We start from the raw sequence: 13,990 nt of genomic DNA on the forward strand, positions 1-13,990 counted from the left end.
TGGCTATAGCCAATTACATTTATAGACCCACCTAGGTGAAACAGTCCAAACCGTACTTTGATGGCAAAAGTTGTAAAGAATCCCTTAAATAACTCCACCAAACCAAATACAGCATCTTAACCAGTCTCCACAGTCTGTGTAACTCATGAAGGCTTCCAGGAATAGGACAAGATGCCCAAAAAGAAAGCCTGCATGGCCTTACAATACATCACCACTGCTCAGAGGAGATAAAGTGCTTATTTTCTATGAATGCTGCCAAATGTTAAATGTCTAAACAAGATTTTCTCAAGGACTGTGTGATGCATTTATTTTCAAAAATATTCAGGATAGTACCTGCAGCAGGGACACCCTCTCACCTCAGTTCATATCGCTCTGTGAAATATATGAAACATACACTGGTCAGGATTCATGATCAGAGCGTCACCACTGATGAAGGTGTTGATTACAGGCTGAGACACTCTTTAACTGTGAACATCCTTCTAAAATGACATGCACACACTGCTGAACACTAAGAATAAAGGAGAGACATGTTGCAATAATTGTGATAACTAAACTAGATTTGATTAATTTTTTAATAAAATACACTTTTTAATTAATGAATTCTCTTACAGGATAATTATGAACACTGCGCCTTTTAAAAACACATCCAACACAATCGCAAAACACATATATAAAATATTTGTTCTAAAGATGATTGTAATACTGCAAGGGAAATAAGCATTGCTTGCTTCCATTAATAGCCAGTGATTTGTATTTCTGATGATGTAATCAACACCAGCAATCTGAGCTTTAATATTCAGTCCATGGTCCAATAAAATATAGGCTAACTTGTGGCTACAGAGCCTGCTGTGTTGAAACTTGACATAGTGTAATTACAGTGTAATCATCTGTGGAGAAGAGAGCTGCAGTTTTATGGATATGCAGTGTGGAAGTTTTTGCTTTCAGACAGATATTTAAAATCTAAATTTGTCTTCCCAGAGTTTATGATCACTGTAGACGCCTCAGGGGAAACTTTGACGTTGGATTTTCATGATCTTCTAAATTTATAGAAAATGGCAACATCTGTCCATAATCATGACATTTATTTAGGAAGTTGAGTTGAGATTCAGCTTTAACATGGACTTGTTGCAAACATCAACATTGTCAAATACAAAGAAATATTGAAAATCTGAGAAATGTTTTTTTTTTTCTGGTATAATTGCTTCAGCATTTTCTGTCAGGAATCAAAAGTGAAACATAAAAAAACTATATCGCACTGTTACATAAAAGCTTTGGTCCGTGCACACTTTTTCTGGAATAAACAACCATACAGTTTTTACATACACAGACTCAGACTTGGTTTACTGCTGCTGCTTTTCAAGTCCTTTTCCTTTTACATAAATCTAAAAAGTACCCTCCCCACCCCTCCCCCCAATTTCTGCATGCTTACTCCATCATTCACAATGGGAAAAAGAATGAAAACATGGGCTTTGGGAATTTATACGTGAAGGTCAAAATCAAAGCCAGTTCATAACAACATGCCTCTACAGTGACAAACATGTCATCAGAAGAGATCATAAACCATGAAATAGGAGCATTAGCCCTATTATCCAGGAAATTGCCTTTCTGGCATCACAAGAGGCTCTACATTACAGCCTATATAAATGGAAATGCATTTACAGCTTATTTGGATGTACACTTCTATATTTAAAACAAAAACATCGCCTCTTGCTTTGCATTCAACCTCACTCCTGCATTTACTGAACAGATATGCAGTGACTACTTCAAGGCCGATAAATTGGCGGTGATGCATCTGGGTCTAATAATACCGGGATTCTATTGGGTATCTGAGTCTTATCAGACTTTGGCTGCCCATAGATAAAAACTCAGCTCAATATGCCACTAGGTTACTCACATTACAATGGCCTCTTACACCACAAGGTCATTTTAAGTCCCTGAAGTCTCCTTATCTCCATACTCCTGTGTGTTTCACAAATAAAGCAGCGTGTATGTGTGCGGGTGTAAAATATCAGTGTTTACCAAAAGTTAAATGACGATCGACTTGAGCCGTTTCAATGCAATCATTTTTATTTTGTTGTCTTGCCGTGTAAAAAAGGCTCAGATTGCAGTTGGCTCTTCACAGAAGAAGCTACATTCTTCACTAAAATGTGAAAGCAGGACAAATTACGCACAAAAAAAACAAAAACAAATTCCTATTAGTACATGATTGTAAAATTCTACATCACTGAACAAATCTTCGAATGTTGTTTTTTATCACCCATTTAGGAAATGAAGATCACAGGAAACAAAATAGCATGAAGTGTGATTTACAGCATTATGACACCCAAATATCTTGAGAAAAAAAAAATATTTTAAGTGCTAACAATCTGGTTTTTAAAAGAGAAATCAACTGCATAATTAATAGAAATTTTCTGAGTTCAAGTCACTCAAATATCATGTGGATATAATTATGTATTTTTATAAATATATACACTTTCATTTAATTTCAATAAAAAAATACAATCTCAATTTAACTCCAATTTCTATAGAAAATAAAAACAAATGAATTAATTCATTCAACATAGAAATCAAATGATGTATTTTTTTCCTTAATTTATGGCAGTTAATTGGAGTGATTTCTCAAAAATAATTTGGCAAAAATGCAATAATTACCACAACAGATTCATTTAGTTTGGGAATGCATTGCAGCAGAGCATATTGAAACAAACCAGTCCGTACATATATATCCAGAATATTGATTATGTTCAAAAAAGTAGTTTTCGTCAGACTTTTGCACTTAAGAGCAAAGCTGTTGCTAAAACATTTAATAGTGTAGTTAATATACATATTTTTGCAGAATATATTAACTATAACACCTAAACATCAAGGATCTTGTGTAAAAAAACAAAAAACAAAATAAACACCCAAAAATAACAAAATACAATGATTAAAAAGAACAACGAACAAAAAGCTTGTGTACATATTGTGTGCACACCTGAATGGTCAACAGAAGCATCAAGCAATCAGCCTCCATAGTGGTCCACAGTATGATCAGTGGAGCGAGGCGAGCTGATGCTGGCTCTTTACCCATAAGTCCCTCTGTCCTGCATTTTTATTTTGACCCAAAGAGAGGGGTGGAGAAGCGGAACAACAAGGGGTCCAATCAGAAAGGACAAACTCTGTCCCAGGTCCCATTATTATCATGCAGCACGAGGCGAGCGTCCAGTTTCTGAGTTATAAACTATAAACTAAACCAGTCCAACTCCAGTCCAACCAGTTTAATCCCAGTAGGGGGCGCAGCAGCCCTGCCTCATTATTCCAGAATATTCCCCAGTTCCTACTAAAACGCGTTCAATTCCAAAAGTAGTTACAATTCTAAGTAGTTACAAACATTTGACACATTTATCTTTCTCAGGTGCAAATGAGGCAGCTTAAAAAATTAGTCATCTCTCAGAAAAAATGCAAGAAGTCACCAGCTAACTGATTGACCTCCAACCTGAGCCACTCAGTGCAGTAGTACGTGTTCATTTGGCCGCTTTTCAACTGGAGGGAAGTACTAGAAAAGTGGTAAATACAACAAAATAAGTAGAAAATGAGAAACGGACTGAGAAACAGAGATGAAAAAGCGAGAAAACTTTGCCGGAACAAGTTCTGGCAGACTCATTGTTCTTTTGGCATCAGAGTGGGATATGAGTCTTATGACTTTGCCTCACTCGGTGTGTAATATTCGGCAGTACAACTTGTACAAATGGGAGAAACTACCAAGAAATAATCACTGTGATTCAGTGTGTCTGTCCCTGAGTCACTGTGAGTGTTGTTTTCAAGAAGACACCTGATTCTTTCTGGAATTTCACAGGTAAACAGCCACAAGGTAATATGTGTCATTTGCAAGAGTTTAGCAATGATTGCATTGTATCATTCACCGTCTGAGCATAGATTGCATTGTACTTGTAATTGAATGTCTGAGTAATAACTCCCGTTCCCACGGAGAGCAGGTGCAAGGTCAGCGGTGGGGACGGATGAGCGACTCAGGAAGTCAGCAGGAGGACGAGGATGAGGAGGGATTGAAGTGAAGCCGTTGACAGTGAACAAACACCACCTCTAGGTGTATTTACTGAAAGAGAGATGGACATGTGTAAGAAAATCTAAGATATACACTACTTGGTCCATAGTAAGTGGACACTCTTGGGACAATCTTTCATTGTTTGGACTCAACTTCTTAGTTGTAACTAAAGGAAATCTTTAAGTTATAGCAAACAACAATATTTTAGAGTTTTCTTCCAACTTTGTGGCAACAATTTAAGGAAGACCCTTAATGGTCTGAGTTTGAAGTAGAAGAACTTGATCTCAACCTCAACTGTTTTAGGATAAACAGTGAGCCAACATCAGTGGCTGGAATCGCTAATACTCTTTCAGCTTCATGAGAACAAATGACTGCAGCCAGGCTCCAAAATCTTGTGAAAATCCTTCCCAGGAGTAATCATTTGTTTTATGTATGTTCTAATTTCTCATTATACATGCAGGGTGTTGTATTTTTGAATTTGCAACAGAGATTATGCAAAATAAATCATATTTGAGCTTAAACATCAGAGAAACAGGGAGACAAAAAGACAGACACAGATAGATACATATTCATATTGACACGTTAAAATGATGCATTTACTTAAGAAAAAGGTTTAAAATGTTGCATCTCACCTTGTGTTCGTTGTGAACCCTGTGATGCTGTAATAGGAGAGAGAGAAGAGAGATTTATATAAAGTTGAGGCAAAGAAACAAGTTGCTGATTAGTCATTTTTGCATGCTTAACTTTGTTCCACTGCTTTGTGGAACAAAAGGAGCAAGAAACAGACAAATGACCAGGGGAAGGTATTTACCATTACTCAAAGCCTAACGCCATGAAAAATGAGTACTGACTGGCTGTGCAACCCTAAATATGTCCCCTATGCAAATTCTCTTAAAGGTCGGATAAAAAAAGAGTTTGAGAAGCATCGCAACAGGAAAAGATAGTGTTATGTAAATTAGGAAGAGTAAGAATGATCGAGATTATACAGAGGGGATACAGGAAATGAAAAAGAGGTAGATGGGGGAAGGAGGGGGGGACAAGAAAATTCAAAATGACAGAGCGAAACCAAGAAGTGGACAGAAGATGAAAGGAAGAGCGGTGGAGACCCGAGTGAGAAAGTATGGGGGGGAAAAAAGAAGGTTGGAAAGATTGAAACAAGGTCAGACAGAGAGAGAAGGGAGGGAGGGAGAGAAAGAGACAGGATGGGGGTGGGGAGGGTGTTTGTGTCTGGACGTCACTTTCTCAGCAGGGGGTGGACTAAAAGGAAATAATGGAGGGAAGGATGGAGGGAAGGAAGAGCTGGAGAGAAAAAGAGAAAGGACAAAAAAATGGAAACGGTTAAAAAAGAAAAAAAGGAACTGCCAGTGTAACATCAGCAAGAAAGGACAGACAGGTCAGGAAACAGGGATGAGGCTGCACAATTGCAGCTGTTATTAAATCGATCTACAGCCTTGAACCCATCCTTGACACTGCAAACCCAAAGACTCATAACACACACACACACACACACACACACACACACGAGGACAACTGTGCATTGATGTTTCCAGAAAAACTACCACCTATCCACATCCTACAGTGATTGACTGAGATTATGAGAGAGGAAATGGGCCACTCCAAACTCATCTGTTGTCGACTCACATAGAGGGGAGAAAGGATTTATTAAATGAGGGCTCAGCTAAAACCCTGTTTGTCTGTAATATCAGTCTCGTACCTACAGGTCTCTGCAGCAACATGTCGTTTCGAAAGACATGAGTCACTAAATTACTCCCAGGTTCTGTGCAGCAAACGACCATTTAGGGGTTAACGAAGCATTAAATAGCATGCTGGGTGGAGGCCTCTCACTGCGCTGGTGTGTAAGAGAGTGTTTGCTTGTGGGGGGGAAAAAATCAAAGCAAACAGAAAAGAACAATGATAAAACATTTCCACCCTTTAAATAGCTCTATTGTACATCCAAAAAGTAAAACCAAAAAACGATCATCAATCCATGATCTTGTGCTAATTTTTAATTGAAAAATGTTGTACGTCTGCTATCAACCCCTATTTGAATTAATTATTGAAAAAAGCATCTATTAATTAAATCCTTTTGAATTCAAATTGTTTTGATAAAACAGAAAAAAATATCATTTTAATCAATTAAAATCAATTAACATTTTAAATCAATTTAAAAAAACTGCAAAACAGACGGCAAAAATAAACCTGCTGATGTGATTTTTTAGACTTTGGAGACTTAAACATAATTTGGGCGCAGAAAGCTTTACAATATGGCAAAAGAATTTCCTCATGTAAATAACAAATTAGTTTTCAAACTGGACTTATAATTAACTTGTTTGAGGGAAAACTTCTGTACTGAACCCCAACAATTAGTGTGTGTGTGTGTGTGCGTGTGTAACGCAGCGCCGCAGTTTGAAACTAAAATGTGCTCATGTTGGAATGCCTGGTGGTTACTCGTCTGCATGTGATATGTGTGTTTTGATCCGGCTTTAATCAGCTGTGCAAAAACTAAATGTTGAGGACGGTTGTTCTTGTCAACATCATAATTTTGGTCATGGCGAGCTCTGCCACAAAATGGCGTCCATGGTGGTGTGTCTGCAAGAAACGTGCTGTCTCTGCACTGCAGTCAGAAACATGCAGCATGTGTAACTGTATGTGCACAACCATGGCTACGTGTGTGTGTGTGTGTGCCACTGTATATGTGGGTGTGTGTGTGTGTGTGTGTGTGTGTGTGTGTGTGTGTGTGTGTGTGCGTGTGTCTTCAGTCGACAGAACGCCCCACTGCAGAGACAGACACTGTTCCACCATCCCACCTCTCCTCTCATGCCGCCATTTTACAGACACAGGAGCTAATGCTAACCCACCTTGAGCTGTTAGCGCTTCATTAAAAACCAAAAACTAAAATTGCAAAAAGAGAAAAAAATCTGCGAACAAAAATGCGAATCGACAAAAGCGGTTAAAGTCAAATTTCTGAATGTCGGGGTTCGGGATCTTAGAGAGCTCGGATGGACAAGCGGTGTGTGTATGTCTGTGTTCAAGTTTTGTCCTTGTGTGTATCGAGTTCAGAGGGTACAAAGGTATTGGGCGAGAGAGCGGAGGGGGTAAAGGAGGGCAGCGATGTAAGAAATTCCAAAAAAAAGGGAGAGAGAGAGAGAGAGAGAAATAGGAGAAAAAAAGAAAGAAAGAGGGGAAAATGGTGAAGCTCTTCAAACTGAAATGAATGCAATGGACTGCGCACAGCAGGAGTATGACAGAAAAAAAGGAAGAGAGACCGAGAGAGAAAGGGAATCAATTAGAGAGAGAGGGAAGTTGGTCCATAATGGTTTCTCACAGTAGGACGGCTAGAAAAGAGAAAAACGGAGAGGCAGAGCGACAAGAAAAATAAGAGAGATAGACACAACAGGAGGAATTTTAGGGAGAACTTGCAGAAAAGAAAAAAAAAAGGTAAGTATGGAGTGAGAGGCGAAGCGAGTCGGTGAAAGATGCAATAGGGGGCTGCAGGGCGCCTGAGATTTCACATGACACCAGTCTGCAGTTGCCGAGTCAGAGCCTTGTTTTCTGATGCAACACAGGCTCAAGCACCTCTTAGCAAAGCGCGTTCTCTGCCGTGATTTATGACAGAGTGATCAAATAAGCGTCACACCACCACACGCATCACTACGACGATAACCAAAACCTAAAAACCAAAACGGGCTTTACAATTCTCCAAAATAGAACATAGGATAAGCAAAGAAGCACGCACACAAACACACACACACACACGGGATGTCATTAGGAGCTTCCCGCATTACTAAATCTGTCCTGCCTGATTTGTTGTGTTCTTGGGTTAAATTAAGGCCATAAACACACACGTTCACACAGCGGAGAGGACACTGAGGGACCGGTGGTGAGTGGTGACTGACCTTGGAGCAATGACAGCGTACCTGACGGACCCTCTCACTGTCACCACTCTGTCCTTCAGAGCAGTGTGAGGCAGGTGTGTGCGTGTGTGTGTGCTCGATGATAATTAATTCAAACACCCGCAACAGGGCATCCCCACATGGAGGTGCCTTTTAATCACACAGGCTACTCTCTGGGACTAAAAAAAAAGTTTGGGGATGAAGTGAAGGAGGCACAGGGTTTGAAGTTTAGATAAGAGCGAGATGTAGCTGAAGGACAAGAGCTGCCATCACCGAGGGCCACGCGCACGCACGCACCCACGCACGCACACACACACACATACACACACACACACAGACATGGTGAGCCCTGCTGCCATGCTACCTGTCAGATAAAAGGGAGCCTAAGAAGGAAGGAACCAGAGACTATGTGAGGTGTTACCACAGGGAACAACACAACAACAGCTGTGGTAAACCGCCACTAATGGACAGCCAGAGAAGGAGGGAGAGACCTTCTGACTCTCCTTCATCCCCTCTCTCATCCATCTCATTCGCTTTCTTCTCTCCGGCCTCATGTTCTCATCCCTACGCGCTTGCCGCACAGCATGCGCACGACAGAGATGGAGCGCAGCGAGAGAAACAGGAAGGGGAGTCGCCAAATAACTGTATTGTGGATATGGAGATGCAACAAAGAGATAGAGGAGACATGGGTGGGGTGGTGGGGGGCGGAGTCAAAGGGGAGGGAAGAGGAAGTGTAAGAGACTGCCATGGATGGTGCCTAGATTAGTTTTGCTCCAGTAGCGAAAGATCATAAAAAATGAGGAAGGGAGGAGAGAGCTGAGGAGACAGAGAGAAGGGGAGGATTAGTGCCACTTCAGGAATGACAGAAGACTAGAAAGAAAGAGTGGGAGGTTGGAGTGGAGGAGGTGGGGGTGGAGAGAGTAAAAGACAAGAAGAGGGAGATCCTGAAATTTAGTCGGGATTAGTTTTGGTTAAGGAACAGGATGAGAGGAAGAGAAGAGAACAAATGAGAGAAGGCAACAGTAGATGGAAGTATGTGCATCTTTCTAAAGTAAAGTAATGGGCCTTTGACTGTGTGTGTGTGTGTGTGTGTGTGTGTGTGTGTGTGTGTGTGTGTGTGTGTGTGTCTTCCAGCATGCGTAATCCAGGTGATTTTAAATATTTTGATTATTTCTGACTCAGACAGGCAGACCAGGGAATACTGTCAGAAGGTCAAGACTACATTAGCATTTTCTCGCTGAAAATCTGTGGTATTTCTAATTAATGGCAGCAGGATAATTAACATATAAAAAAAGTCATCAGCCTTCACTCTTGCTAATAACACAGCAAATTACTCCCTGTCTCGGGCCAGAACAGCGATGGCATTTAAGAATTCATTTGAGATGGATGGAGCTCTTTTTATTCCATTTTTAATATATATTTTTCTCCTTTACACCAATCTGACACAAATTCAATCAAGGCTGCAATATTGGGAGGCATTCATTAGATAATATGTAAGAATTTAGTGAATGGGTCACTAATGCATACACACACACACGCACATGCACAGAACATTGCTACCAGTTTCCTTAGAAAAAGTGCGTGTTAGTTCAGCCTGGGACGGCACGACAAGCCCCCTGCAGATAGCGCGGGGATGGGAACTGGGACAGACGTCTCAGACACGCATATGAGGGCACACACACATTAGGGCACACACTCTTACACACTAAAACCGCCAAAGGACACACGCAAAAGGTCCGTAGACCCATTGCAGGAGCTCACAAAAACACGAAGCGCGCACACACACACACCAACAACTGTACAGGGATTCCCACAGTGACTGGGCAACATTCCCAACCGGAATGGGCAGCTCACTGGACTGGAAGACTAACATTACTCCAGGCGGGCTCTGGATTAGATCAACTCTGGGAATTTCACACTGGGAGAGAGATGGAGAGAGTGGGAGAAGGAAGGAGACAAGGAGGTTTAAAGAAAAAAAAAGGAGAGAGATTTGCTTTAGAGGAAACTAATGCTTAAAAAAAAAATCCTCAATCCAATTAGGTTTAAAAGCAAACATGGAATGAAGAGTGAAGTATCAGTTCATGTAGTTATTTAAAAAGGAGTAAGTATCATCTTTCAAGGTTTAAAGGACGGGTGCACAATTTTTCAAGTCCTTCGTAAAAACAGTCAGGTGGCCAAATGAACAATGTCATGCTGACCATGAGAAGATCCCCTCATATTGCACCACAAGCATCCTTCTGTGCAAAAATGTATTTTTAAGTTTTTTGAAGCTAATATGAGGTTTCACCCATCCAAATTAGCCAAATCAATTCACTATATTTCTAATTTACTGTCTTTTTAGTGTCAAGTTTTCTCTCTTTTTGTTATGATCTTTTCACTGTAGCTGAACAGAAACAGAGACAAGACACAGGGAGAGATTTTTCTTTTTAACCAAAAAGATAGTAACTGTGGACGATATCCACTATATTTAACAAACTTTGACAGCTGAAGCCCCACATCATCTTCAGACAAACATTTTTGCTTAAATTGAGTAATGCCCCCTGCCCCCACCCCTAACCCAAAAAAACACCTACATTATAAGTGCATCTGGAATAGATCTTCTAATGCCCAGTATGAACAGGATGAATGATTACAGTGAGTAAAACCTGTTTCAGTGTTCATACAGACACTTGACTATTGACTTAAGACGACTTGAAAAATTGCGAACCTATCCTTTAAAGGTGAAGATTGTTGAGGGTGGGTGAAAAAGAGATGAGGAAAGTGAAGGAGTAGTAGTGGGGGAAGTGGCATCTCGACATCATGCTGATAGTAGAGATGTAAGAGGCAGAGAGAGGAGTCTCTAGGTGTAAAAAGGGGAAGGATGAAAGGAGGAAGGGATGAAAGGAGGAGTGTACTCACTGGGCTCACAACACACGGTGACACGCAGCTTCATACATGGCAGTGGAGGGCCTTCATCTGTGGGTAGAGCTGGTGAGAACAAGAAGAGGAATGAGAGGATGATTTAAATGCTGCTTATTTATTAAACCCAACAAACAGTCAGTATTCAAAATGCTAACATGTTAAATAAAAGGACAAGTAACAGGAGATCTCTTAGTATTTGAAGAATCCACATGACAAGAACAGCTAAAGATCAGCAAGCTTATTTTCCAGTTTCCACCATCAATCAATAGCTCATATAGAATAAAGGATTACACCATCTCGCCATGTCAGAGACAACCACATATCACACTTATCTACGCAACTAAATAAAAACAATAAAACCCACAGTTGAAGTTACAACCATAAAAGAATGTTTCGATATCATGACTGATCATGACTCGCGTGGGAAAACTGGCAAACATCAGCAGTATTACCTGTCAGTTAAGAATTGCTTTTACAAAACAAATGTGTCTGGAAACTGCAGTTAAGGGCTTTATATTTGAATAATTATCTGCTAACTCAACAGGGGCCCACCACACAAGCTGAGAGTGTGATATCTAACAGTCTGTCTCACTTTGTGCCCGTAATTTCGACAGATGAGACACGGCACAGAATAAAAATATGACTACATTGTTGGTACTATCTACAGCAGCCAAGAGAGCTCAACTGACACACACAGACAAAACACAAGCAAATGAAGAAACCACTTTTACAACACAAACATAAAGAAAAAAAAGCTGCAAATAAATGAAACACAGGCAAAACAGAGAATCTATACAGAAACTTGCTGAAAATAGAAGCAAGGAGAGAAATGCTGCAATTTGTAAGTGAACGTAAACACAGTTTCCATTGGAAACTAAAAATAGACAACACCTGCAGTGTAACACTTATCAATGATGTTAAAAATGAGTTAACAATGCTTATTTAGTTTTGACAAACCTAAATATTGACTCAATGTCCACTTACTTGCTTTTCCCCGGAACTTTGACCATTCGACTCTATATTTTTATTACCATTTTTTCCCCCAAGGTCAGGAGGGAGCTTAGCATTGTGATTGCCCTGTTCCAATATTAGAAAGGTAAATATATTAGCATAATAATAATATTGCATCAGTTATTAGTTTCCCCAGGAAACGTGTGTTGTGTTGTGTGTGACTTGCAGCTTTTCCCTATTTACTCCCATCTTCCTGTTTTGGGTGCATTTCTGCAGGCTGAATAATGTGGCGTCAAAGTGGTAAATGTATTCTTCAGGGCTGATTATTTTCATCATCCATTCATCTGTTGATTATTTTTTCCATTAATCAGTTAGTCGTTTGTTCTATAGAATGTCTGAAAATGCTGAAAATGTTTGATGACCGTTTCTCAAATCCCAAGATGCAACCTAAGATGTTTGTTTTTATGTCCAACAGTCGACAACACATAATAAAGGAAATATGAGAAGCTGAAACAAGAAAATGTGGTAATTTCTTCTTGGAGAAAAAAAAAAGAAAAAAAAGAAAGAATTAAAACAATTAATAGATACATTTCTGTTGATCTACTATTTGACTAATTGATTAATCCACTAATTGCTACAGGTCTAATTTTTTATTTAAAAAAAAAAAAAGTCCTAATGTTTCATTTATTCGCAGCAAGTCTTTTAAATGCTTGTGTTATGTTAAGCTGCAGCAGACTGAGCGTTATTGGCACTGCAACTATCCTCTCAAATTGTTCCATGTTAAGAACAGCTGACTATCAGAGGATGTCAAGGTGTTTCCTGTTTGTGTGGATCCAGACCTGGAGTAGTAGTGGGCGTTGGTCTACAGGTCGGGCAGCAGGGCAGAGACCCAGAGACACTGATGTTGTCAGTGTCATAGTTTGTGGGAGCCGAAGAGGGAAGCTGAGCCCTGCTCAGACTGAGCCAACTAATGCCATTAGTGTTTCTAATACTATTGTAGTGTTCTCCCAGGCTAATGCCATTATACTGTCTCCAGTGCTGCGGACCCATTCAGCACACAAACCCCAGAGCCAGACATTTGGACCAACTTTACGCCTTATCTTTAATGTGGACAAAACACACACAATCACTCTGAGCCCGTTGTGGAACGACCAGGGGGGGGAAGACCCATTGTTGCTTTTCTCTGAGCTGGCCTGAGCAACCACAATAGCCCACTTTGTGTGCGTGTGTACATATATACATGTGTGTGTTAGTGTGTGTGTGTGGAACCACTCTCTCATGGCCTCACAATGCTCCATTGTCTTGCCGATCGCAACAGTAATTTATGTAAAGATTCTTTCTCTCCCTTCATCTCATCCATCCCTTTTCTCCATCGCTTTTGTTGCTTCTCCCCCCCCGCCCCCACCTTCCTCTACTGTCAGACTGTGTCCATCTTTTGCTCTTTCACTCCCTCTGTCACTCCTCCACGCTTCTCTACCTCCGTCTGCTTCTCTGCCTGCGTTTTTTTTTTCTCCCTCACTGTCGTCCTGTATTGATCTCCATTTCTTCCTCCTACACTTTGCGGTGCCTGTGTCTCTTTGTTGTCACCCTTCTATATCACGCATTCACTTGACTCTCTCATTCTCTGCCTTGTTTCATGCCCCCCCCCTCTTGGTTGGACTGACACTAGAAGTTGTAAAAAGTACGAAAAAAACTCAACTGATTTTACAGCCACTAAGCCATCCTCTGTCTTTCTCCCTCCCTTTTTTTCCCTCCAGTGGTTTGAAATAAACGAGTGCGGGAAGAAGAGCACAGGGGGATGTAATGAAGAAAGAGGAAACCATCACTAAAATTCTGCAACAGCCTAAAGGTTTAAAGAAAACATCATATTAATGTCATTCGGGCTGAATTTATGGAAAACATTAATGCTATGAGCTGCAGTTTACAGACACACAAAACCTCATAAAAACATATATTGGATAAAAGTGTTCTCAACCTTTTTTGCTCACATCTCTTAACAATATAGGGCTGTCTGGCCACCAAGTATTCTTCGACAAAGGTGTTGACGCACAGACTGATAAACTGAAACCTCAAGTATTTACATCTTTTCTCTCTTTTCAGGTTATATTGCTTGTCTAGCATTGTAAAGAGCACGGAGCAAATATTCATTGTTTCAGCAAAAAAGACATTTCTCACAAAATAATAAGTGTTTATGTGTCACTAG

The 13,990-nt window shown here is 40.3% G+C and overlaps 2 protein-coding genes across 2 annotated transcripts in view; one reads left to right on the forward strand and one right to left on the reverse strand.

Annotated features, from left to right (window-relative positions):
* Window positions 1-13,990, forward strand: part of slc50a1 (solute carrier family 50 member 1) — a 390,175-nt gene that overhangs the window by 213,138 nt on the left and 163,047 nt on the right. The gene's annotated exons all lie outside the window — the stretch shown is intronic.
* Window positions 2,579-13,990, reverse strand: part of si:dkey-246i14.3 (ephrin A4) — a 32,512-nt gene continuing 21,100 nt past the window's right edge. The window contains exons 3-5 of the mRNA XM_062423403.1: window positions 10,834-10,902; window positions 4,675-4,701; window positions 2,579-4,093 (exon numbers count right to left, since the gene is read on the reverse strand). Coding sequence (XP_062279387.1) covers window positions 4,008-4,093; window positions 4,675-4,701; window positions 10,834-10,902 — 182 coding nt within the window. The 3' untranslated portion in view covers window positions 2,579-4,007. The remainder of the gene's footprint in view (window positions 4,094-4,674; window positions 4,702-10,833; window positions 10,903-13,990) is intronic.

Source organism: Scomber scombrus, chromosome 7 (assembly GCF_963691925.1).
Source record: "Scomber scombrus chromosome 7, fScoSco1.1, whole genome shotgun sequence".
Classification (NCBI taxonomy): domain Eukaryota; kingdom Metazoa; phylum Chordata; class Actinopteri; order Scombriformes; family Scombridae; genus Scomber; species Scomber scombrus.